Consider the following 25363-nt stretch of genomic DNA (forward strand, 5'->3'; position numbering starts at 1 on the left):
TTTCATATATTGGAAATTAGTATTTTTCCACTTTGTATATTGGCATTTATAACTTCAGTGTAAAGTCACATCACAGGAATTCTTAGTATGTACTGAATGTTATCAGTTTAAATGATGTGTATGTACATGTTTAAATATGTAACATGATTGCATTGAGCAGTGACACATTTCCATGACAACTTGATAAATTATATCCTGTCTAGGTGGAATTCCAAATAAATCAGCTTGTGATGGTGATGATACAAGATTAAAAGTCTAGAATTTATTACAGTGTCTGTCATTTTAGGTGTCGTTCCTGACTGGAAACAACTTCTTTTGTGGAAGTGATTGATTAGAATCTCACTATGTTACAGTATATTCAGTGTTCTTTCAATTGCTTGTGTTGATACCATGTATCTGCTCTTAGGCAAATACTTTCCGCACCTTCACACTTCAGAGAAAGTAATTGCTTGGGGCAAAATGCTTCCAAATGCAGCTGCTATTCTTTTCCTTTTTTTTGTTGTGTTTTTTGTTGTTTTTTTTTTTAACATTGTCTTTCAATTTTCAACCGACTGAAGCCATTTTTTAAGTAGAAACTAAATCTGTTGCTAGGTAACCTGCTACCTTGTGTTGTCATAAATCTGTGTGCTGCTCCCAAGGCCTTGTTGCAGGTTCTAAAATTGTTTTGAATGAGCAGCCTACAACTTTTTTTTAGAAGGTACAGAACACTCATGTCATAGTCACATTCTTTCTGGTTTTGAGCAAGCACTATATGTGACAATCAGGAAATCTTAACATGTCTGCAACATAAAGTTATCTCTGCACCTCAAAAGGTAAGTGTGCCTGCCCTCACCTACAACAGAGTTTGATTTTGAGGAGCTACATAGCTTGTCTTTTGTTCAATTGTGTTATTTCTTCTCAGAAATGCAATTTATCTCTTATTTCACAGCCCTGAAAGGTAAAGCCTGACAGGTGAACATGGTAAGCAGTGGTCGTAGTGGGCAGGCAGGGAACTTCTCCTCTCCTGTCATTATTCACTGAGGAGAAAAAATGAGGAATTTGGTTAACTCTGTGTGTCTAGTTTAGTGGCAAATAAACAAGTGGAAATAACCTTCTGTAAGAAGGATATAGTAGAGGGGATGGTATCAAAAAACAGAGATCTGACATTCAGAATTGTTGATCGGAATGCTAAAAACATTGGAGTCGGGGGGCAGACAGAATCTGTGAGTAGCATAGCTTAAGCTAGCAAGTACCTCAGGAATGAAAAAAGATTTAGTTTGCCGTATAGGTCTGTCATTGTACAAGAACGTTAGTGTTTAATGATCCAATAGTGTTGGCTAAATGCTTGTGTTCCATTCCAGCACCTGTGGGTTTTTTCTTTTTCATATACCAAGATAGACTGCTGTTTTCCTTTGTGTTAACTGAGAAGTATGGTTTTCCACAAATTCAATGAGCAATTTTATAAACTTTGTGATCAGTCATCAGTAAAGAGTTGGCTGAAGAGGTCAGTTGTGTGTTAAGCTTGAAAGACTTACTAGAATGGAAAAAAGGTGTTTGGTGTGGTTACTTTTAAAGGACAAGTGGCAAAATATGAATAACAACAGACTGATTAGTCAAAATTCTCAGGGAAAAAAAAAATGGCAGACTAGCTGATGCAGAGAGTAAAGGAGATGGAGATTAAAAGCAATGGCAGGCATGATTGTATTCTGCAAGATTCCAGGCATAGACTGTAAAAGTAACCACAAGATGTAATGTACCTGGGTTTCAGGAAGCTTTGATGTCTGAAGGTAGAAGTACCACCTAAAGCTGAAGCAGACAAACCCAAATTGCCATGTACCCTCAATAGTGAGGTGACTAACCTCTACAATGGAGAGAGTCATCATTGTCAGATGTCTTTGAATTCAAATTGGTGGGTGGATTTTTTTATTTAAGTAGTACAATCAGGCAGGTTTTAGGGCTTTAACAGTGATACTTATCTTCAAAAAGGGAGAGTTGGCTGTGTTTTAATTCATGGCAGAAGCACCTCAGTACCTCTAGTATGGAGGATAAGAGGTTACTGGCTTCCACCTTTAGTGCTTGCCTGTGGGATGTTAACTGCTTAGCTCTCCTGTGGCAGACGAATGAGTGTAGGCAAGCCAGAACAACATAAGAAATTACTGGCTTCCATTTTTAATGCTGGCCTGGGAGATGTTAACTTCTTAGCTCTCCTGTGGTGAATGAGTGTAGGCAAACTGGAACAACATGTGGCTGTATGCCAGAGCAACCTGGCAGCTACTGTACTTGTGTGAGAATAAATGTGAGATTTGGCTTAACATCAACACAACTGACAAACCACTTGGTGAACTGGGGATCTGAAAGAATGAGTTGAAGTCTTTCTGAGTGACTTCTATCTCGCATTGTGTAATATGTGTAAATCCATGAAAGCAATAATAGCTGAGGGGAAAATGGCTGTGTGAAAAGATACGTTGCACATTTTCTCACCTATTACAGTTTTTTGAACCTAAACAGTTCTCTGCCTGGCCCTGAAGCTGAAGAACCTGGAATGCTATTCCAAGATCAGCTGCAGCATATACTCCATTGCAGAAAGTTTTTAGGATTTAGAAGCTGGGATTGTAGCATACTTGTCCTTTAAAATATGATAATTTCATAATAAGCAGCATTTTGAACTCCCTTTGTGCAGTGGAGACAGAACTGTGCAGCAGTTCTGGATGTTGAATGCCAAAGACACTGCAAGTTGCTAGATCCATTTCCACAGGACAGGACATAATCTGATGCTGTAGAAGGTAGCTCAGTTCTGTATATGCAGAGCCGATCCAGTGCAAAAGCATGTAAACTTTGTGTGGCAGTGGCAATCAGGCAGGAAATTGTTCAGGGCAGTGTAGTTGCTGACTTGATTTACAAAGGACTGAAAACAATATCTATGTGTGAATTCTGCACTTATATAAGGAAAAAAAATCCTTGTTTCCATGGGATCCACCACAGAAGCGTGTGGTACAGAAATCTGGCTGCTAGCTAAGCATGAAGATTAAAGCTGTTTGCCTTGCAAGCTTTCCCCCCCATTATGTAAGAAACAAGTACCTTTCTGACATTGCAATAGACTGGAAATGCTGTTTGAACTTCTAAGGTCTTGCATAAAAGTGCTTAGGCTCTATGCAACATTGTAAGTATCTGTATACAGTTAAAATCTTTTAGCAAGGGCTACACAGCTGGGCATCTCTGAACTGGTGGAAGGGTGCACCTGTTTCTCTCCTCTCTTCAGCTTTCTGGTGCAGAAAGAGGAGCCATGTGGCCCTACTGCCATTCAGCAGGTTGGTGCTTAATCTTTGATAATCAGATGGGCTGCAGGGATGCCTGTGGAAGGATGTCACTGCATGCAGTAGTCTTCCAGGTCCTAGCATTAGCATGCCCATTAAAAGCTTGCTTTGTGCATTTCTTAGTTGAATTACCTGTTACTTCTTTTGCTTAAGTTCACCACTTAATTTTTCTGTTGATTGCTATAAGGATATATCCTCATATATGCATAGAAGGATATCTATACTCAAAAAAGCCAGATGTGGGAGAAATTGGAAGTATTCCATTGCTTTTACATGTCTTTACTTATTCAGTAGTGATGAGTTTGACCTGATTCCAGTCGCTGACAACTTCATGGAGACAGAAGAAAAAGCTGCATAAGCTGCATGCTGTAGATGCAATTCATGCTCTTGCAATATCGGTAGATTGCTATTTCGCATATGAAGACCATGGAGCTTTCCTTGTAAAAGTGAAATTTGCATCTGTAAACAGATTAGCTTACCAGAAGTATTAGAGGAACAAATAAAGCAGTAGTGAGATATGTCCCTATGATTACACTTTTTTTTTGTCACTGTGTTTTTATGTTCAGCCAGCAATACTAATTACAGCCTTCAGTCTGATAAAGCTAATGAATGGAGGAGACAAGGCCGAGGTTTATTGTTTTAACTGAAAAGGTAGTAACAACCTGCATATGGCTAAATGTTAGATAAAGCTCAATTGGATAGTGAAAGAAAAAAAATCAACCTAAAAATGAATGCAGTGTTGGAGTTTGCATGGGTGGCAAAAGAAGGCAGGTGAAAAGAGTCAAAATACCAACAGCAGATGTATTGCCTTGCAGGTGCTGACTTCAAATACAAGTGAAAACTGCATGGTGGATACAACGTATTGCCTGTAGGAGGATTTTTGTAAATTATTGAGCTGAGTCCAGACCAGTCTATTAGTGCAGCACTTGGATGTGTTCCATCTTTATGGGAACTGTAATATCTGTGAATGGAATCCAAATGCCCACTTAATCACATCCTCTGGTCTACACATCTGTCTGATCTCAAACTGATGCTTTAGTCTACCAGTTTTATTTAAGTAAATTTAGGTTTTCTTGTTACATATATTGAAATTATTTATGAAATTCTGAAATTTACATTATATGTATGTATATATACATACGTAATATATACATTTATATAATAATATATACAAACATATTAAAAATATGATAAAAATATAAAATATACTTTAAAAGTTATGTTGCTGAGAAAGAGGTTGTGGGCCTTCGTTCTTTGGAGACTTTCAAAACTTGTGTGGGCCAGACATTGAACCACCTGGTCTAGCTTTCGTATCACACGTGCTTTGAGTAAAAGAGTAGTTTAATTGCCCTCAGTGATCTCACAGAATCTAAGTCTTAATGTTATTCTGTTGCTCAAAAACTGCCTTGGAGCCTGAGCGTTGCCAACAGACTTGGGTTAGTGTCGAGAATTTCGGCAAGGACAGTAGTGCAGGATCTAAGACACAGCTCAGACAATCTGGAGTGCTTTTCCTAGTTCTGCAGATGAACCTGTGCAGTTAAGTGCATGTGGTGTTAGTCTGACAATAGTCTCTCAAGCATACAAGCATACCATCTGAAAAAGCATGAAGAAATGAATAGGGCTTTGTTCAGATCAAGTGCATGTGTGTACAGTTGGGTGTGGCTGGGTGAGTCCATGGGAGAGAGTGATATTCTGAGGATACTAAAGCAGGGCTGAATATCGATGTGGATCAGCAAGAAGGAAGGAATTGTGCTTTCTTCTGTAGATTGTCTGCTGAATTTTCACATGGGTGTGCGCAAGAGCTGGATTACTTAAGTTGATATGTGAATACAGAAGTACTGAGACACCAAACATAACTAAAACAACATGAAACAATTATTTTTCAACACCATTATGGGCCACCATAAATCCAACTTCCTTACTACTGCGTTATAGTACAGATTATGTCTGCATCCTTTCCTTCAAAACTGTTCAGATAAGGAAAGAAGTCTGTATTACAGAGTTTTTTACACACCCAACTTAAAGTAAACTTGCAAGCAAACTATTAGCATTAGGACTGTGCTAATGTAATGTATATACGGAAGTGATACACTCTATAGACAGAATAAAGTTATGCAGTTTATTGTGATTTAAAGGGTATTTTAACTCTAAGTGAGATATTAGGCACAGTAAGAACGTAAATTGGAACTTCTGTAAATGGCTTTTAACCTGATTAATGAAGAGAATGGACCTAGAAAGGGAGAAGGTGAATCTGTGTTTTTATTTTTAACCATCAAGTTCACTAGTAAACTTATGGTTTGCAATCTTATCTTGCGGTAGCCAGTTTGCCATTATATTTGCTTGGATTACTGAAGAAATGCCTATTCTGTATTTTTTTATAAGCTTCTTTGCTCCCCAAGCTCACGGACACTGTTTGGTATGGAAGAGATACTTGTGTCTCTGAGCACTTTTGTGTATATCCTTGCCTACCAGTGGCTGGTTATAGCATCTGATTTTCAGACATTCCTGCAGAGTGCTGCTCTGTGGCAAGGAGTATGGTTTGACTTTTCATTCCTTTGCTGCCTGATGTTAATGTGATTGTATCTTTGACTAACAGTATGCTAGGCACTGTGGTGGAGAAAGTAATATGAAAGACACCTGGCAGTTGGAACAGCATATGGTGAAATCTGATGATAGATAGGAAAGGGACTGTGGTGGAGATCTTCCTGGATATGTCATTGTTTCTGTAAATGGTAATGTAAAACAGTCCATTGACAAGGAAACAGACATAAGGTGTGGTTTTGAAGTAGTTTTGCATTGTGTGTGAAGTGAAAAAATGGTTTTACAAAACATAATCTGCTAATGGCAGTGCATAGGATAGAAAAATTTTTTTGTTGGATTTTTTTTTTTTTAACCTGGTTTTCTGAAGGAAAAAATACCTATTAACTGCTCTGTCCTTCCTTCCATAAATCTTGGATATATTGGCAGGTGCTGGAAGGTGTACTTTCAAATTTAATATAGTTGAGTGGATGGGTCAGGGAAGGGCCCTTTCCTTACTGAGAGGAAAGCAGGTTGAGCTCTGTTTTTAAACTTTCAGCAGCACTGTCTGGGTGACCTGCATTGCCCTATGTGAAGTAGGGACACACCTGGAATAGCTGGGAACTGCAATTACTGCATGGGGTATCAAGGACATAGAGGAGAGAAATGGAGAGCCAAGAAGAATTGTTTATATATGGGCTTGTTAGCAGTGGGGTCTGTCACTGTGGGTGTGTGGACTGGTAGAAACTGCAAAGAGCAATTTACCTTCTCTGAAAACCAAGCCTTGTGTATGGGGGAGTAGCTCTTGAAACCCTGTTATAAAACACTGGCTTTTTTATTATTTTGCCCCAACACTGCTACCAGTCCACATCTGTGTCAGAAATTTAGGAGCTCCCTTTCCCAATTTGTGCTTCAGTTACATTTTTAGACAAAGAATGTGTTCCTCTCTGGAAATCAAAGCTATGAATGAGGACTATGATTTCTCCCAGGGGCAGAGCTGATGCAGGTCTTTCCAACACTCAGATTTAGGAGTAGAAGGCTTTATACACAGCTCCACCTATAGAGTTAGTCCTCTAGAATCATGACCTAAATTATGGCTCATTAGCAGGATATTAAAAATCCTTCTTTTACTCTTCCTGATCCCTCTGCTGATCCTCTTGGGAATTAAGACATGTACAGATCACTGTATTTGCAGGTTTTCCAAGGCTGTGAACTCAGTTTTGAAAAAAAAGTAGTACTGAGGTTGTGGGGATGATTACCCAAGAAGTTTTTTGATTCAGTGCTTCATAGAAGAAAGCATAAGTGCAAATCTTTATTCATTTAGAACACAAATTCAGACCAACTCCGCAGTCCTTCTGAACGCAGGCTGAGCTTTGTCTAGGCTTCATAATCGTAGACCTGTCTGATGCTTAGTGTTTGAGCATTAAATGAAAATACTATTTTTAATGAAATATCTGCCTAGGGCATGTTTGTGTTGTGACACCTGGAAATCACTCATGGACAAGGAGAGGAATTTGGTATTTGTCAAAAGTTGTAAAAAATCAAAACAAAACAAAAACACTTGTTATAGAGTGACTTCTACTGTAGCTAGTGACTGGTATTTTGTGACTATAAATTCTCAGAAAGCATAAGGAATTTTCACTATATTGTGTTAATCTGTTCACCTTGGTGTTCTCTGACACAAATTCAGTTTCTAAGTGCTAGTCTTCTGTGTCTCTGCTGACAGTCACATGTTCTTATCATGGACTTAATTGCTGGGCCCAAAAGCCAACAGAGGAATATACAGTCTGCTTGGTTTTTTCTAACTTAAGTATGTATTATTAATATATTTATAATATATAATAGTTAATAACAAATCTCCCCCTAAAGAAGTCTTGCATAATAAGTCTCCCAAAGGTTTGGCTAGCAGGAGAGGCCTTTTGTTTTTTTTGCTTCATATTAGTTATAGTTCCTCTTATGTTCTTCCAGAATAGTGTGTCCTTACTCACAATAGCCACTAAATCAGTCAGATAACAAATGGTTCTGTGCTGAAGTTGCTGTTTCAAGGATGGATCTTTTGTATTTCCTTTCGTTTCAAAGAAGGGTTATCCCTAAAGACTCAGTTTATTTCAGTGTTGTAAGTTCTCATTATTTCTTTCTTGTTTGCTCTCTTTAAAATGTGTGTTTTAGTCAGTGATATCTGCAAAATTATGCATTTAGGTATATTCTTTGTTTTCTTCATATGGCTGCATATGCAAAACATGTTTTTTGCATATGCAAATACATTTAAACTTGTATTTAATATCATTTAAGACCTACATATATTACTACATTTCTAAGACTGCAGAAGGACAAAGACTATGCATCAATAGTGAAGCTTGCACACTAGTTAATGTGTATTAGAAGAGTAAACCAGAATCTCAGCTTGTATTTAATTTTTGGAGGGGAGTGATCGTTGTTTTTTGATATTGTATCTGCTAACTGACATTTTAGCTAGAGCTATGGTTTTGAATTTGTCAACCTGGCTGGTAACTGAGCCATACTCCTTTTCTTTTGCTTTTAAACTTTAGCAGACAACCTGCTAGGGAGAACTGTGAGTGTTCCCTAAATCCTTCTTGATCTCTCTGATTGTGGAACCTCAAATAGAAGTTTTGCTTACATTTGATCAGTACACTTCTATTTATGTTTTGGAGTTTCTTTTACTTGAAGTTACTTATGCCTCAAGATACTATTATTTGATCTACATGACAGAAAATAGTATCACGTGCCTATTGGGTGCCATAGGATGGGCTTGTGTAGAACGGGATTCAGTATTTGTAGGAGCTCACAGTCCACTCTGATAATCTTGCATTCTGTTAAGAGATAAGCCACAGGTCTTTAACAATAGCTCTGACAAATGCAGGCAATTGAGACTTGACTTTGGAATCTGAATGGCTGTCTGAGGCCTTCTGGGGATTCCCTGATAGCTATGATTCATTTTGACAGGAAGAACAAAGTGAAAGGTGGCTGGATTTGGCAGAAAGGAGAGGCAAAGTAACTCTGTCCTGCTCCGAAGGTCAGACCCTGTGTGTAAATGCCCTTTCTAGCCTGCAGCTGCACAACCTCAGCACGTTGCCACTCCTCTGATTGTGTCTAAGGCAGACATGGCTGGTAGAGCATTAGATACAGTGTTGCCTGGTGAATTGAGACTTCAGGGGGGGATGCACTGGTAGACAATGGATGGCATCCATTCCCTTCTCCTTCCTGTCCTCTGTTTGTCAGTCACTAACATGAAAGACCAATTTGGAGGCCAGTTGAACAAGTTTAGCCATTTGTCTTGGGAAGTGTACTTAACCCAAGATGTGGGAGGGGCACTGCATGCAGGCCCTAACCTAGCATCTTCTGTGCTGGCCTTGGCCTCTGGGCCACAGAAGACAAAGGGTTGATAGAGACCAGTTTGCTGGACAGTGTCTGAAAGGTGGTTGCTGGGAGAAAAAAACACAACACAGACATGCCTGTCTGGCACCAAAGAGCCCTGCTAAACATGGAGGCGCTTTGATTACCACACAGAAGGCCTATTCCTGCATGCCCATGGGGGAGAGGTGACAGCATGGTACTCTTACATCAGAACTTTCCCACGTGTCATGGAGGTGACTAAGATCATGATCTAAAGAGCCCCACTGCGCATGCAAGGGATGTATCTGTGATACTCATAGGCTTGTGAGTAGAACTTGCGTGTAACATTGGCAAGCTTATGCTTTGGGACGATGGCATGAGGGGGTACGAGGACAATATATTCATACCTTCTGGCATGAAGCAAATCTTTTGTTTATTATGTGTGTACCATGACTAGAAAACTCCTGTACTCAGAACCTTGTAATTCATCAAAAGACTTTCTGTATTTTGTCTCACCTACTGCATATAGGCTTGGAAGATGACCTTGCTAATGTAAAAGTAATTTCTGGGGAGATAACACAAAGAGTTGCAGAGTAGAAATGCTTTTTCTGGCTGAGATCTCCAAGAACAGGAAAAATAATCTTCTATACTGGGATTGTGAAAAGAAGTTTAGACATTTACAGTAGGTATGCTGTAATAGAACTAACAGGCATACTCATTTGAGGTTTTTCAAGCCTTTTTGAATGAAGGCTTCTTTTTGAAGGCTTATTTTTGAAAGAAGTAGAAAACCTTGAGACTTCCTAGAAGTGAGGAACTTACAGCTGTTAGCAAGTATAGAAGAAATAAAATGTTGGCACTGGCCAGCCCCTATAGCTAGGCTGACAATCAATAAATTTTAATATATATGGAAACAGTAACAGTCACATGGGGAGCTGTAAAGCTTCTTTTAATAAGGAAATACAGGAAGTTGAATTAGACTTCTCTTTCTGCCTCCTTAGTGCTGAAAAGTAGGGTTGGGATTTGTTGGGGGGCCTTTGTTTGGGTTTTGTTGGTTTGTTTTGGCTGGGGTTTTTTGGGGGTGGCCATTTGGGGGAGCGGGTTTGGCCAATTTGACAAATTTGATAGGTGACCTGATTAAAAACATAGTTATGGCAAGCTGTATAGAGTCTCATAGTACTTGTGACACTATTACTTGTCTGAAGGGGAGGAATTTACACCCACTGTCCAAGCTAGGGGAGATTTTCACTTCAGGGAGTACTGTAGTGGATGTGTTTCCAGCCTCAGTATGACCTGTTACAGATTTACAGATAGCAAAATGTAATAATAGTAATAATACAGTAATGAATTAATGTGGGGTTTGGCCATTTTAGATTATTTTTTTAAATTTCCATGTTAGCAAGCAGCTTTTGCTTTGTTAGACCTCTGAATAACAAGTTAGTTGCTTTAGTCTTTCTGTTCATGTTCAGTACAGTAAGGTCTTGAATATGTTACTATCATGATTAAAGCTAACCAGTATTAATTTTTGTCATTTAACAGCTTTTTGTATGTATCAATTTCCTCATAGTGTATTTTTTGCAAATAAAGAAGAAATATCTAATAACTGTTACTGCTGTTTTATGGTTTAGTATGGTTACACTAAGAATTGGCACATGTTATTTGTCAACGTTTGTAATAGGAGAGCAGCACAGAGCCCATACTACCATCCAGCAGCTTTTGATAGGATTTCATCAGAAGGCTAAATGGATGGCATGTCAACTATAGCACTTCTGGAGATAAACTTGTCCTTTTGACTAGGAGAAATTACTGCTGAATAAGTGGTTGCAGTTTAAGTGGGTGCAGCTGCTGTCACTTGCCTTGCTGCTTGTGCATATGTCATGAGTGAGGGGACTTCTTTTCCATTGGATTAACTGGTTTTTGCAATAATATGGCAGTAATTTCAGATACTAAGTGAGAGAAAAAATTGTTTTTTCCTCCCTCTTATTGTTCATGTCATTCTGGTGGTTTCCGGTCAAACAGAAAATTTTGATTGCTACAAACTTTGAGTGGAGGAAAACATGATAAATGTATATGATAAATTTATAATTGAAACATCAATCTCAGATACTTTGGTATCCCACCTGTTAACCTGTGACTATAAGACGGCTAAATCTTGCTCTGACACGTCTGTGTTTTCGGTGATAACAAATATATGTTCTAAGATGTCCTTTCTTAGGGATGTGCTTATGACTGTTGCAAGCTTATGCCAAGGAATGTGGTGGTGGCTTTCTGGTTAACTAGTTTGTTTTGTTTTGGGTTTTTTTTGGTAAGCAAAATACAAATCTGTATAAAATTCAGTGTGGTAGTGTTGCAGGGCCTGAGCAGTGACTCTGAAGTGTGTTAGATGTTTTATACTCTAATCTTAAAGATCTCTGCCTTTTTCTAATACAGTGTTACTCCATGGCATTTGTGCAGGTGTTTAATCTGGAAATGAAAGAATCATAGAATGGTTTGAATTTAAAGGACCTTAAAGATCATCTGTTTCCAACCCCCTGCCATGGGCAGGAACAGCTTCCACTAGACCAGGTTGCTCAAAGCCACACGCAGCCTGGCCTCCAACACTCCCAGAGATGGGGCATCCACAGCTTCTCTGGGCAACCTGTGTCTCAACACCCTCACAGTAAAGAATTTCTCCCTAATATCTAATCTAAATCTACCCTCTTTCAGTGCAAAGCCATTACCCTTTGTCCTATTGTTATATGCCCTTGTAAAAGTCCCTCTCCAGCTTTCTTGTGGACCCCCTTTAGGCACTGGGGGTACTGCTACAAGGTCTCCCTGGAGCCTTCCCTTCTCCAGGCTGAACAACTCCTGTCTTCATAGGAGAGGTGCTGCAGCCCTCTGATCACCTCTGTGGCCCTCCTCTGGACTTGCTCCAATGGGTCCGTGTCCTTCTCATGTTGGGGCCTCCAGAGCTGAACGCAGTACTCCAGGTGGGGCTTAGGAGAGCCGAGTAGAGGGGACAGAATCACCTCCTTCAACCTGCTGGTCATACTTGGTTTTATATAGCCCAGGATATGGCTGGCTTCTGGGCTGCAAGCATTTGTTGTCGCACCATGCTGAGCTTTTCTCCACCAGCGCCCCTGAGCCTTTCTTCCCAGGGCTGCTTTCAATCCATTCTCCACACCGCCTGTACTGATACCGGGGGTTACCCCGATACAGGTGCAGGACCTTGCACTTGGCCTTGTTGAAGAACTTTGCGGGGTTTGCATGGGCTCGCCTCTCAAGCCTATCAACATCCCTCTGGATGATGTCCCTTCCCTCCAGTGTGTCAACTGCACCACTCAGCTTGGTGTTGTCAGCAGACTTGCTGAGGGTGCACTCAATCCCACTGTCCATGTCATTGACAAAGACATTGAACAGCACAAGTCCCAGTATGGACCCCTGAGGAATGCCGCTCATCCTTGTGTGTCCTGTTTTTTGCTCTGTCTGGTGGGGTATTCTGACAGCAGGCGACAGAAGCAGGTGCAGATGCAGTCTAACAGCTGACAACATATTCCTGGCTCTTTGTTGAAAAGATTGAAGCTGTTGGAATAGCAGTCTGCTGTCAGTGGTACTGGTGCTGGTCTTAAAAATGTAAATAACTGGTGGGACAGAGTCTTGATTGAAAAATCTCCCTTAAAGGGAATAGGCCTTCAGGGCAGAACCCTTTAGGCTTGCCCTGCTTTGAGTGAGGGGTTGGACAGGGTGATCTCCTGTGGTCCTTTCCCCCCTGATTTATTTTATTTTCCTGTGGGGATTCTGCTGCTGGTGCCTGCCTCTTCTTTCTCTACTTCAGGTTTTTTTGCCTGTCCTACATCACATCTGTGCTCTGCAGTAATTATCCTGTGAGGACTTTTTCCTTTGCCCTGGTCCCCTTGTCAGCTTCTAGAAACCAGGATTAACTCTACCCCTTCAATAACAGGGAGAAATTATTCCTGTTATTTTAATGAGCTGATTAAAAAGCCTATATAAGCAGCAGGGTTTACACAGCATAGAATGATTTTGCCAGGATCCAGGAAATGTGGTAACGTAGGGTAAGAAGAGACGTTTTATAACTTTCAGGTATTTCTGATCTCATGATGGATGGAGGAAACTTGTTCTTCTGACATAATTTCTTTTTGCTGCCTTTTGTCTTGGTTCACAAAATACAGGGCAAATATAATCTCTCTTCAAGAGAAAGAATGGCACAAATGGGTCAAGGAACTAAGTTTAAACAAGAAACTTGTTTTGTTTCTTGTTTCTTTTCAGCTCGGAACTAAAATTGCAAAGCTGCTTATTGGTGCAGTGAAAAGAGTAGCCTTTGAGTATTTCTTTGAAAAAAATATAATACTTTCAGTTGTGGCTGATACACCTAAAAAGCAGAGGCATTGAAGTAAGTGTAAGTGAAAGTGTGCTTTTTTTTTGCTGAATATTAGCAAACTTCTCTGATAAGAATTGCAATGGATTGCATGTGCTGACTGATTGGATCTTTCTAATTTGTCCATCCCAATTATTGCATATCTTGTGCTAGTCAGAAATCTTTTCACTTAGAGTCTGCCTTTTTGAGGTTTCTGGTATGATCAGGAGCACACTTCTGTTTCAGCAACATTTACTAACTGGTTTGTGGCAATTGTGTATTTGTCCTCTGAACTCAAACTGCACTGTGAAGATGGCATAGGATGCAGCTGTGTGAAACTGTTTTGGGTATTTTTTAGCTGATAAGTTGTTACTACCTTCTGGTTTGCACAACAGACTAGAAATTCTAGTAACAGTTACTTTCCTGTCTTTCAGGTATTAATAGCTGATGACTACTCAGATCCATTTGATGCCAAAAGTGAATTGAACAGAATGGGAAAAGGGGAGAACACTGGCTATATGGAACCATATGAAGCTCAGAGAATAATGACTGGTAAGAAAAGACAGGTACACATGTGAGCTTTCATTGCATAGCAGTTCACATGGATATTACAGCAGCTATGAAAGAAAAATGTCCTTTGGCATGCAAAACCATGTTTCTGAAGATACTTAGGTAGTCAACAGTAAATGCTGTGGAGAATTTTCATGTGCCTGCACATGCCTTGATATCTAAAAATGCTGCTCTGGACCTCACTATTGAATATAGATTGTATGGTCATGTGGGTGAAAATGTGAGCAGTGGGTGTTGGAGTGTGTATTGCTCAGCTTGGCAATGTCAAGGCTGTCGTCTACGTAAGTAGAATGGATGGCCAAAGCATGACATCGTGTTAGTTCACTGAACAACAGTTGATCAATTTACTTATGGCTTTTTTACCTCAATCAGATTCAGACTTCTTGGTCTTCCCTCTGTTGGAGAAGGGCTGCAAAGCTACATCTTTGTGTAGCTTCCTTCCTTCCTTTCTTCCTTCCTCATTTCTTACGGTTTTTGTACCAATGGTCAAAATGAGATACTTCAGGATGTCCATGAGCCTTTAACTGCTATTCTTGGTAGTGTCTGTCATTTTCTGTCATGCAGGGAGGTGGTTAACAGTGGCATTGTTGTAGGAGTTTGGACTGTTTGAAACCCTTGTCCTGACACTATGCGACTGTATTGTCCATGTCGTTTCATCATATTATCTGCTTTCATTTACTACTTGTTGGCTGTGCAGTCTGTAAACTTTCCTGGGGCATGGGGCCATATGTTTTTAATTCATGATGGTTTGACTCAGTCAACACACATCTTTGTGCAGATCAGCTGTGTATTTCTTGGATTTGTACAGCAGGTCCTCTTTTTCTCATTATGAGGTAAAAGTCACTCTTGTGCCCAGTTAAGCTGATTGTATGCTTTCCTTTTCTATTGGCAGCTCCTGTTTTGGGCCCTCAGGAAAGATTAATCAGTGGGGGAAGATGAGGCTGTTGGATGCAAAGATCCTTTTTTCATGCAAGTGTTCCTATTTTTCTTTTCTTAAATAGCATTTCTGAAGAGAGACACAGGAAATGACATGTAGACTACATTGTTTGGAAGTTTTCAGTATCTTGTAGGGGGGGCTGGAAGCTTTTATTTCTCATTGGTGTAAATCTATTCCTTCTAGTTGAGTAATTTCTCAGAAAAACAAATTAGTCCCATTATGTTCTTACTCTTTATACATCAGTGATGAGAGTTTCTAATTTTAACTATTAAGTTAACAGTGCTTTGATTTCTTTCTGTGTTTAGAACAGTAGCTTATTCTATGTCCTTTTCCAGATTAGCCATAATAAATGAGATCATTTAGTGTTCAATATGGGATGGCTTAGCTAAAGTAAGAGACAGTGAATTTGTGTACCCTTGCAACTGCAAGACACCCTTTTGACAAACTGGTGTTTGGTGCAGCTGATAAGCTGTTATAACAACATACAGAGCAGACATAAAGCAAATATGAGGAGCTTTCAAAGATGCTAAAGGCACTTTTGGAAATGAGGTTTAATTGGGTGTAACGATATAGCAATTTTTCTGACTATGCATTTGATTGAGCCAATAGAATATGTTTGATAACTCCCTGAAGATATTTATTGTTTTGAGATGGGGATATTTGGTTTCCAGTCATCTTATCCTGATGCCGGTAGAAACTGAGAAGGTCTTCCCATAACCTTCAGTGAGGTCAGATTATATTCCACTATGTTCAAGCATGTGGTTTTATGTTTGAGTTTTTTATTGCACAAATGTTGCTTTTGCATTTTAATTGGCAGATGAAAATCCAAAGGCATCTTTTTGGAGAGTTTTTAAAGATTCAGTTTATGTCACCCAAGTGACATATTTCTATTATGTACCTAATACTATTTAGAAGACTTTTAGACTGCAGATTTGTTGGCCTCAAAATGTTTACTGCTTTGTTTGTTTGTTTTAGCTGTGCTGTTTGATGAACAGAATCACAGAATGGTCAGGGTTAGAAGAGACCTCTAGAGATCATCTAGTCCAACACCCACCTAAAGCAGGTTCACCAAGAACAGGTTGCACAGAGTCAAGTCCACGCAGGTTTTGAATGTCTCCAGAGAAGGAGACTTTACAACCCCTCTGGGCAGCTTGTTCCAATGCTCTGTCACCCTTGAGGTAAAGAAGTCCATGCTCGTATTTAGAAGGAACTTTCTGTGTTGCATTTTGTGCCCGTTGCCCCTTGTCCTGTCGCTGGGCACCACTGAAAAGATCCTGGCCCCATCCTCTTGACAATCACCCTTAAGATATATGTAGATATTGATAAGATCCCCTCTTGATCTTCTCCAGGCTAAACAGGCCCAGCTCTCTCACCCTTTTCTCATTAGGGAGATGCATCAGTCCCCTCGTCATCTTCACAGCCCTCTGCTGGACCCTCCCCAGTAGTTCCCTGTCTCTCTTGAACTGGGGAGCCCAGAGCTGGACACAGCACTCCAGATGTGGCCTCACCAGGGCAGAGTAGAGGGGGAGAATAACCTCTGTTGACCTGCTGCCCACACTGTAATGCACTCCAGGATCCCATTGGCCTTCCTGACCACAAGGGCACACTGCTGGCCCATGGGCAGCTTGCTGTCCACCAGGACTCGCAGGTCCTTCTCTGCAGAGCTGCCTTCCAGGTCAGCCCCCAGCCTGTACTGGTGCATGGGGTTTTTCCTCTTTAGGTGCAGGACCTTACACTTGCCTTTATTGAACTTCATTAGGTTCCACCCTGGCCTGTCCAGGTCTCACTGAATGGCAGTGCAGACTTCTGGCACATCAGCCACTCCTTCTAGTTTTGTATCATCAGCAAACTTGTTGAGGGTACACTCTGTCCCTTCATCCAGTTCATTGATGAGTAAGTTGAACAAGACTGGACTGAGTACTGACCCCTGAGGAATACCACCAGCTACAGGCCTCCAACTAGATTCTACATTGTCAATCACAACCCTCTGAGCTCTGCTATTCAGTCAGTTCTCAACCCACCTCACTCTCTGCTCATCTAGTCCACAGTTCCTGAGTTTATGTATGAGGATGTTACGGGAGACTGTGTCAAAAAGAATGTTATATGGCTATCTGTTTAGTCTAACTAATCTGGTGAAGTTCTCCTGACTGTATTTAGCACAGGTTAATCAGAGAGAGGGGGAATCTGCATAGTCCAGCAGAATGCACTTCAGGAGAGACAGAAAACAAACAGCTTTTTATTATTTACTCCTTGTTTACCCTAACTCTTGATCAACTGTGGAAACCAGGTGGAAAGTGGAAGGGTTAGTTTGAAATAGGAGTCTAAACTTTCTGTGCTTGCTGCATGCTCCTTGACATAGTAGAAGATGAGGCAAAAGCAAATGTCCATGTAATATAATTTGAGAAGGTAAGCATACACCTGAATAGAAATTTATGATACCTGAAATAACTAATACATTCATCCAAAACTTACTATTCCTCCCTGAAAGCTCTGTGGGCTCACAGTTGTGATGCAGTTGGTTCTCAGCTGATGTTTAATTAAAAAAACAACCAAACAAAAAACCTTGAAGCTGATGATTTCAATAAATTATTGACTAGTCTGTCTGATTCCATGCTGTCTGTAGTTAGAATTGGGTTTAATCAGGCTTGGAAGTTTCTCCTGCTGATAGTGTCTCCAAAAAATACTGTCTTCCCAGATTTGTGGTTATGTTGAGTGAAGGAAAACAACATTTATGCCAATGTTTGGAAAGGCTTTTTGAGGAAAGGCTTCAGCTGAGGCTAGGGTAGAGCATGTTGAGAAGAAATGCATGTTTATAAATTGTCATCCCCGGACAGCCAAACATATCTGCTGACCTGTGCTCCTATTCATAAGTGTCTCTCCTGGATTCAGGAAATCCATGGCAGAGGTTCAGAGAAAATCCCTGGGAATACAGTTTCTGGTGTGCTGTAACTCACAGCTTGGCTGGCTGTAACTCACAGCCACAGGAACGGTGTTGCATATTTGCCTCATCCCCAACTTGTTTGGGGGTTGGATGTCCTAGTGCATGTTTGGTGTAAGAAGGAATTTCTCTGTGACCTTAGTATCTGATACACTGTATCCTGGACTGCACATGGAGTGAGATCCTGGCCTGGCTGCTGTTGTGCTTGCAGGCATGCATGAAAACAAGTAGAGATGGCTAAGAAGGTGCTGATTTCTAAGGGTCCTGAGAAGCAGGTGGACCAGAGAGAAAGAAGTAATCGGCTAAGAAGATATTGTCATGGCTGATACTGCCTGGATAACTATATACTAGCAAGAAATAAATGAGGAAGGACTGGAGGCAAAGAGAGGAGTAAAGAAGAAACAATGCAAGATAACATTATTGTGGCTGGGGTTCTTGTAAAGCTGCAACCCCATGTGCTTAGTTACATCTGGGCTGTCTAGGAGCTGAAAGGACTCTGTTCTTTCTTGGAACAGCAGTATAAATCGCATCGCTCCCTTGCAAGGGCTAGATTGTATATCCAAATGTGTTGTAAATACGGTGTTTCCACTACTTTCTTATTCAAGCTTCCAATTCTTATTTTTCCCCATGTGTCAGTCCCTAGCTGCTGAGTAACATGCGGCCTGTCACAGGAACAGACCTGTGCTGCCTTACCAAGCCTGTAACCAAGCATCATTGCTTGGATCAGGTGTAGGAGGTACTTCGTGCTTGAGGGAGTTTCCCAAAGGACCAGTGGCTGGAGATGCTGCATTTAAACAGAAGTGAATGGTTGAGATACTATCAGGCCACAGTGGTGGTGCCTCTAACATCCACGCTGTTCTGTCATCCATTCTTCTCAGGGAATGCTAGAGAAAAGGAAGTTAGGTACTCCCTGAGTACTTACTCCTAGCAGCCTGCACTGGATGCCAAATACTGGAGAGGGTTTTGTTTGTTTTCTGTGGTAATCCCTTACCTGAGAGGAGGAAATGTGCCCTCAGTACATGGATATGGCTATGCCAGGGAAAAATGTGATTTTATTTTTTTTTCCTTTTAAAATCCTCTCAATGTTGTAAGGCCCCATCCCAGCCATACCCTGTGACCTGGAAGGGATAGAGCCTTTCTATTTTCTCCTGACAACTGTGTGTGTTGACACAGCTCTTCCAGGTATCTCTGCCTTTCAGAAGGAATTAAGTCAAGTCCTCGCACTGCATGAAAAATTTACAATCAAACGCCAAATCAAGGCAGTCTATACCACAGCCATATGCATGCTGGATGTGTATCTAAAACTCAGCTTTGGAGGAGGATCCAATTTTTGGATCATCACTCAGAGGCCGCCAGCCAAGTTGTTGCACAAAGAACTGTATCCTTTTAAGGTATGATAAAGAATACTGGCTACAAGAATGAAATAACAGACTGCATCTGTTGCCTTTCTTAACTTGCTGCTTGGCTTTGAAAAGAGCCCCTTACTTCCAACTCATAATTTTTGGAGTACATGATACCTAGCATGATATATGCTATAATATAAAAATCAGCTTACTTGAACACAGTAAAATTAAGGTCAGGTCAAATTTCAAACTGGTTTGGAACCACATTATCAAAAATGGGGGTGGTGAGAGGGGAAGTAAAAAGCATTATCTGAAGGGCATGCTACTTTGTGGGATATGTGTTGGCAAAAACAATTCAGCCTTTTCCAGATCAGGAGTTGTATTTTCTGTGCTCTAGAATGAGTAGTGAAGGACAGTTGGGGCAGGCTAGGCCCTTGAGTTAGGACTATGGTTTGAAAGTAGAGGTAAGCATACAGTACATCAAAGTCTTAGAGTTCTCAAAGTTCCTTGAGGCCTAGAAGTGCCTCAGGTCTGTGTCCTGCCTGGAAGTTTGAATGTACACCATGCTTTTCCTTTGCTTTTTTAGGTATCACTTAACACTGTGCCAGGGACATCAGCCCCTGCATGGGGTTCTGGCCTCTGTGTCATGCATCTGTCTCAAGGATACGGTAGACAGGGGGAAGCCCTTCTTCTTGTATTTCAGAATTCTGTAGACCTCGAATGGGTAACATTTCTGAAAACAGTTACTTTCCCTGAGATGTAACATGCTGTGGTATTCCTCATGGAGCAAATGCTGTGTTGTGAACAGATTTCAGAAAGCTGTTATAGCACTATTGATAAAATACACACCGTATCTCTCTTCCATTCGGCATAACTTTAGAAGCTGCCCAGGGTATTAAAAATGTCTCCTTCCAGACAGTCAAAGGCAGGTGTTTGAGGAAGCAGGATTTCAGTTGTGTTATTGATCCATTTCTCACAGGAGACTAGTCACACAGTTGTCCTGGAAACTGGCCATGTTAGCTTTTATAGGTGGGATGTGCTGACCCACAGTATCAAGGGAAATGCTCAGTGTACATGCAGTCAGTCCCAAATCAACATGGCAGCGTGCTGCCAGTACTACTTGAGGGCTGCAATATCCAAGTAAATTACTAGAGGGTTTCTGGCCATAAATGGAAAGCTGAATTCAAGTCTCCTGGATGTAGTTAAATCTGAAAAGAACATGTCCTTCCCCATACAAGCCTAGTCTGTGTGGGGCAGGCCGAACAGATGAGCTCATGTGCATGCTCCAGGCGTGGGTGACTGGTACAGAAGTTTCTGGGTGCTGGACCTAAGGAGCTGGAAATTATATCTGGGGATGCTATAGAGAATTTGGATCATGGCATAGAGATACCTGTTGTCTTGCCTGTGGTGTTAAATGCGTTCATCAACCTGGGTGATGGCACAACTGCATTATCAGTAAAGGTGAACATAAACTAAGGGAAGTGCTTGTTGTGGCAGAGCTGAACCTTCATTCAGAGGGGCCTTAACAAATGCAAGTATTCTGCCAACAGGAGCTTTTTTGAGGTTAAATAAGGGCGATAATAGAGAGAATTCCAAAGAAAAATTCATAGCTTTGTTCACAGGCTTACAACATTAACATTCTCCTTCCTTTCTTCTTTTTTCATGTATTTATCATCCTGTCTCTATATACATCATCCTGGCAGTGAAGTAGAACAGCAGTGAGCAAGTTTAATTGCCTTACACCTAGGGGTTTGGTGCTTTACCTCCCCGTGGATGCGGAAAACTGAGCCTTCTCTCTAAATTCAGGCAGTGTGAGAAGAGCAAATACTTTCAAATGCCTTCAGTGTATGAAGGCATTTCTGCTTCTTCCTAGGGACTGCAGTAAGAGTCTGTGCTTGAATCACAATGGGATCACCAATGTATGATAGGCAGCCTAGCAAAAGCAGTGCACCTGCCTTAGCTGGAGCTCCCCACGGACATGCTGGGAGCAGTAGCTCTGTCTTGCCGCAAGCTATCACAGAAATGCTGGGAGTGCGGGGAAAACAGCATTCCCATGAACCTGCACCTACTTGAAAAGGTCTTGACTGTCAGTTTCCCTTGTAACTGGAGAGGCCTTTTTTTGTTCAGACATGTAACTTAATCTGAATAGTCACTACAGCACATTGGTAGTGAGTCAGTTCTTGTAAAATCCTTTACCAGGGCCTCTGGCATGTTGCTTGTTGGTGCCGAGTTTACCACTGCAAATAGTGTAAAATGAGTAACGATAAAATTCCTTTGATAAATATTAGGCCACATAGATTATCACATATAACATGGGATCTTTAGGAAGAATGTTTCTGGCCTAGTGAAGTTCACTGAGCCTAGAAAGACAGTCTATGATCTTTAAACACTGTAGTGGCTTTGTTTAAAACTTGTTATCTGGTTGTATTTGAACATGGCAAACAGCTGTAGCCAACAGGGAAGAAACCGTGTGCCCACTAAGCTGGCATAGTTTTCAAAAGTCTTAAGCTTGTTCTCTTGTTCCTACATTTTTGTGTGCTCCAATTCTAGATTCCATTTGAGGATCTAACACTAGCTACCCATTTTCTAATCAGCTGAAAATGAAAATATCCATCATCAATCCAGCTTCTGTGGTACTGAGAACAAAAACTCTTATGTTCATTTTTCTGTTGCCATATAGCAAGAATAAGACTACATGCTGGTCATTCTAGCAGAACAAATTTTAAGGGTGGGGTTTCTTTTTCTTAAAAAAAAGTAGGGAAAAGTGCAAGGCACCTCTTCACTCTTGAAATTTGATGTGTCTGTGCTCATCATTTGCAATGTGGAAAAGCCACTAGGTGAGATCTGAAGAAGTTCAATAGCACACAGAAGTAAGCTTGTGACTGGTAACAAGATGGTTTTATTTATGTGTTGGGAGTTTTCTAAAGGGGGCTGCACTGGAAATCTTGGGGAGCTTTTCCTAGAGTTCAATAAGAAGGTGGTGTCTGATGTGTCCTTGGCATACCCATCATGTGGAGCACAGTGCTACTGTTACTGCATACGTTTATAGAGCTTGGCCCTCACCTGCTGCAAGCCTGATTGTAATGCAGAGTTCTGTGCAGCCCAGTAGAAGTATGAAGATACGTTCTGAACAGCTGTGCTCCTTTAAAATATGCTAGATGTAATGTTAGTTAGAAACCTCCTGGGCTGCAGTATCTGTTTCAAGTTGTTTCTTCATTAGAAATTTGGATTTCAATTAGCAATGATTTAAAGGAAAGAAGTGGTCTAAGGACAGTTATAGAAGAGGACAACTTCTTTTGCGTTAGGTCTGATGTGCATGGATTGAGGCGTGTTTGAAATAGTGCTGGATCTGCTTTAACACAAGTCCTTACCTTCTTTCTGAGCAAAGCAATGGATCTTACATGTGCTGCAAAACTATCACTTTAGATCCTTGTCCAGTTGCCTTGATGATCAGTACTCCTCTTTCTGTCTTCATGGAGCACTCCATCAGTGAGTGTGAGGAGATAAAGCCAGAATGTATAGAGTCTTATTTCTCATGTTGGGAGGGACTGGGTGTGCTGTGGTTGCTATATATGGATGTGTAACTGGGGATGGAAAACCAACTGTGTATAAAATAAGTAGCATTTGTCTACATTTAAATCTGTCTCCTCCTCTAAAGTAATTTAAGGCATTCTTTTTAATATTTATTACTATGGTGGTGCTTGCTGCTCTGGATGGTGCATGCCAGCTTACAAATACATGAAAATAAAAGACCTAACTCTTCTTCTCTACTCTGTACAGTACAGCTGGATAATTGTAAAATTAGCCTTTTCCTGAAAAAGTAACTATCCCCCGATCTTGTTCTGGAATAGGAGTTAGAAAGAAAAAGACCCCGTGTCTTGCCACTCAATGCATCAGTTGCATGCACAGATTTTTTCCCTTAGTTTCAGTATACAAACATACTGTCCAGAATGATTTTAAACCAAGAGGGAACTATCTTCTCCCCTCCACCCCCATTTCAACACCCTCATCTTTCTTGTATAGTTTGACGTAGTGTGGAAATTAACTGAATGGTGAATCTTCAATCACAAGCTTGAATATAAATTGAGGGGGTTTTCAGTTTCTTGAAATTTTTTCTCATTAAGACACAACTTATGCCCAAAATAAGGGGAACAAGATGTTCAGAACTTTGGAAAGGTAGGTCAGCATCATAATAGACTGACTAAGTGTGCATGTAGAAGGAACTTAACTTCATTCATGTGATTTACTTGCTCAGCATCAGATGAATCTGGCTATTTTCTTCCACAAAAAGCGAAGTGAAGGAGTGTGTGCTTGGATGATTGGGAAAGAAACCATTGAGCTCAAAGCACTATTAAAATTTTCTTTACAGTTTGGAAGACTCCCTGTGTCATATTTATAAAGAAGCAATAGTTTCAAACCACTTTGATCAAGAGGGTTACTTAGGCAAAGCCTATATGCTTTCCTAATACAAGCAACATCTGTCATGTCCGATGGTGCTTATTCCTTGGTCCTGTATGCAGTTTGAATGCAGTATCACCTTTGGCTTAGAAGATTGTATTTAAGTTTCTCAACATGTTGCTTCAGTTCTGTGTCTGTTTATCCTGCCACTTACTACAGTTCTTCCTTCTACCCCATCCCCCTCAGCCCCAGGCAAGTCTCAAGTTTTGGGGCTTCTTTTCTTAAGAACAGTAATCCTTTTAATATTGAATGTGAACTACCAGTCCTGCAAGACAGGGATACTACTGGTAGCAGTTTGAGGAGCACTGAGGTCTGTGTGGTCCAAGAGGATCTATCATTTTAGAACTGTAGCAGTTGTCTCTTGAGAAATACAAAAAATGTGGCTCTAGAACAAGAAGAATTCAGTGAAGCCTGAATTCACTGGAAATCTTCAGACTACAAAGATGAAAGAGGTTCTTGTTTTCTTATTTCATATCTTGCTGGATTAAGCAACTTGCTGCTGCTCTATTCAAGGTCATTTTAGTCTCCCTCCCCCCAACCCTATTCCCTAGTACCAGGTATTTGAAGATGTCTCATTGTGTTGGCCATCCAGTGGGATAGAAAAGATGAATGTCAGCTTGTTGCAAAGGATTCTTTATGCAGAAGATGCCTGTGCGTGCATGGGGGCCTATAGCAGCAAAGGAAGCTTCTCCCTGTCCTGTACAGTTTTGTGTGAGTTGTGTAAACCCTTAAACTGGATGAAGTAAACTAAAAATGGAATTGTTTTGCATTTCCTCGTGAAAGCAGAGTTCTCTAGACTGTGATTCCTTCTGATTTCATGACTGTTACATCTGTCCTTTCCTTGCCTGGAAAAGGTGAGAGGCAGTAAACATGAACTGAAATGGGGGGCTCCAACTGAATGTAATGAAAACAAATTCCTGTGAGGACAGTCAAATGGTGGAGGTTGCCCAGTCAGATTGTGTAGTCTCCGTCTTTGAAATTTTTTTTGACTGAGGAATCAGAACCTGACTAACCTCGTCTGACCTCATAGCTGACCCTGCTTTGAGGAAGAGAGTGAACAAGATGACTTCCTGAGATCTTGTTTAACTGAACTTATCCTGTGATCCTGCAGCTAATCTGTCGCTGTTCTGTGAAAGTGAGGAATGGCTGTGAGAATCAGGATACCCCAGGCTAGCTTGCAGGAAACCATGTTTGTTTGATCTCAGGCCATTTCCAGCTTTGCCACCATGTCAGTGTGTTCCCAGTATGGATCTTTTTAAATATTATCGCTGGAAAGACCAAATGTGGTTGTGGGGCATAAAGAAGCAACTTGTTGAAACATAGCTTGAGCAGTGCCTCACCCATAACTATCCCAGCTTTCTGAAGGTAACACTGAATGGGGGATATGCATGCTGAAAGCATGTTTTTGCAGCAGAGAGTGTGATTCCTGAGAGCTGTTCACTATCCTTTCTTAGGATGAAGGAGCAGAGGCTGTACAGATGGGCATGCAGGATAGACTGGGTCTGTATGTGCATACCTGGACACTGTTAGCAGGAATTCTGGGTGCTTTCCAGCTGGAAGTGGGATGGAAGTGGAGGTGACTGATGCCACTGCGGTCTGCAT

The 25363-nt window shown here is 40.9% G+C and overlaps 1 protein-coding gene across 2 annotated transcripts in view; it reads left to right on the plus strand.

Annotated features, from left to right (window-relative positions):
* Positions 1-25363, plus strand: part of SHB (SH2 domain containing adaptor protein B) — an 82169-nt gene that overhangs the window by 1821 nt on the left and 54985 nt on the right. For both annotated transcript variants that reach the window (XM_027780293.2, XM_055791253.1), the window contains exon 2: positions 13950-14067. In XM_027780293.2, coding sequence (XP_027636094.2) covers positions 13950-14067 — 118 coding nt within the window. The remainder of the gene's footprint in view (positions 1-13949; positions 14068-25363) is intronic.

The sequence above is a fragment of the Falco peregrinus genome, chromosome Z (assembly GCF_023634155.1).
Source record: "Falco peregrinus isolate bFalPer1 chromosome Z, bFalPer1.pri, whole genome shotgun sequence".
Lineage (NCBI taxonomy): Eukaryota > Metazoa > Chordata > Aves > Falconiformes > Falconidae > Falco > Falco peregrinus.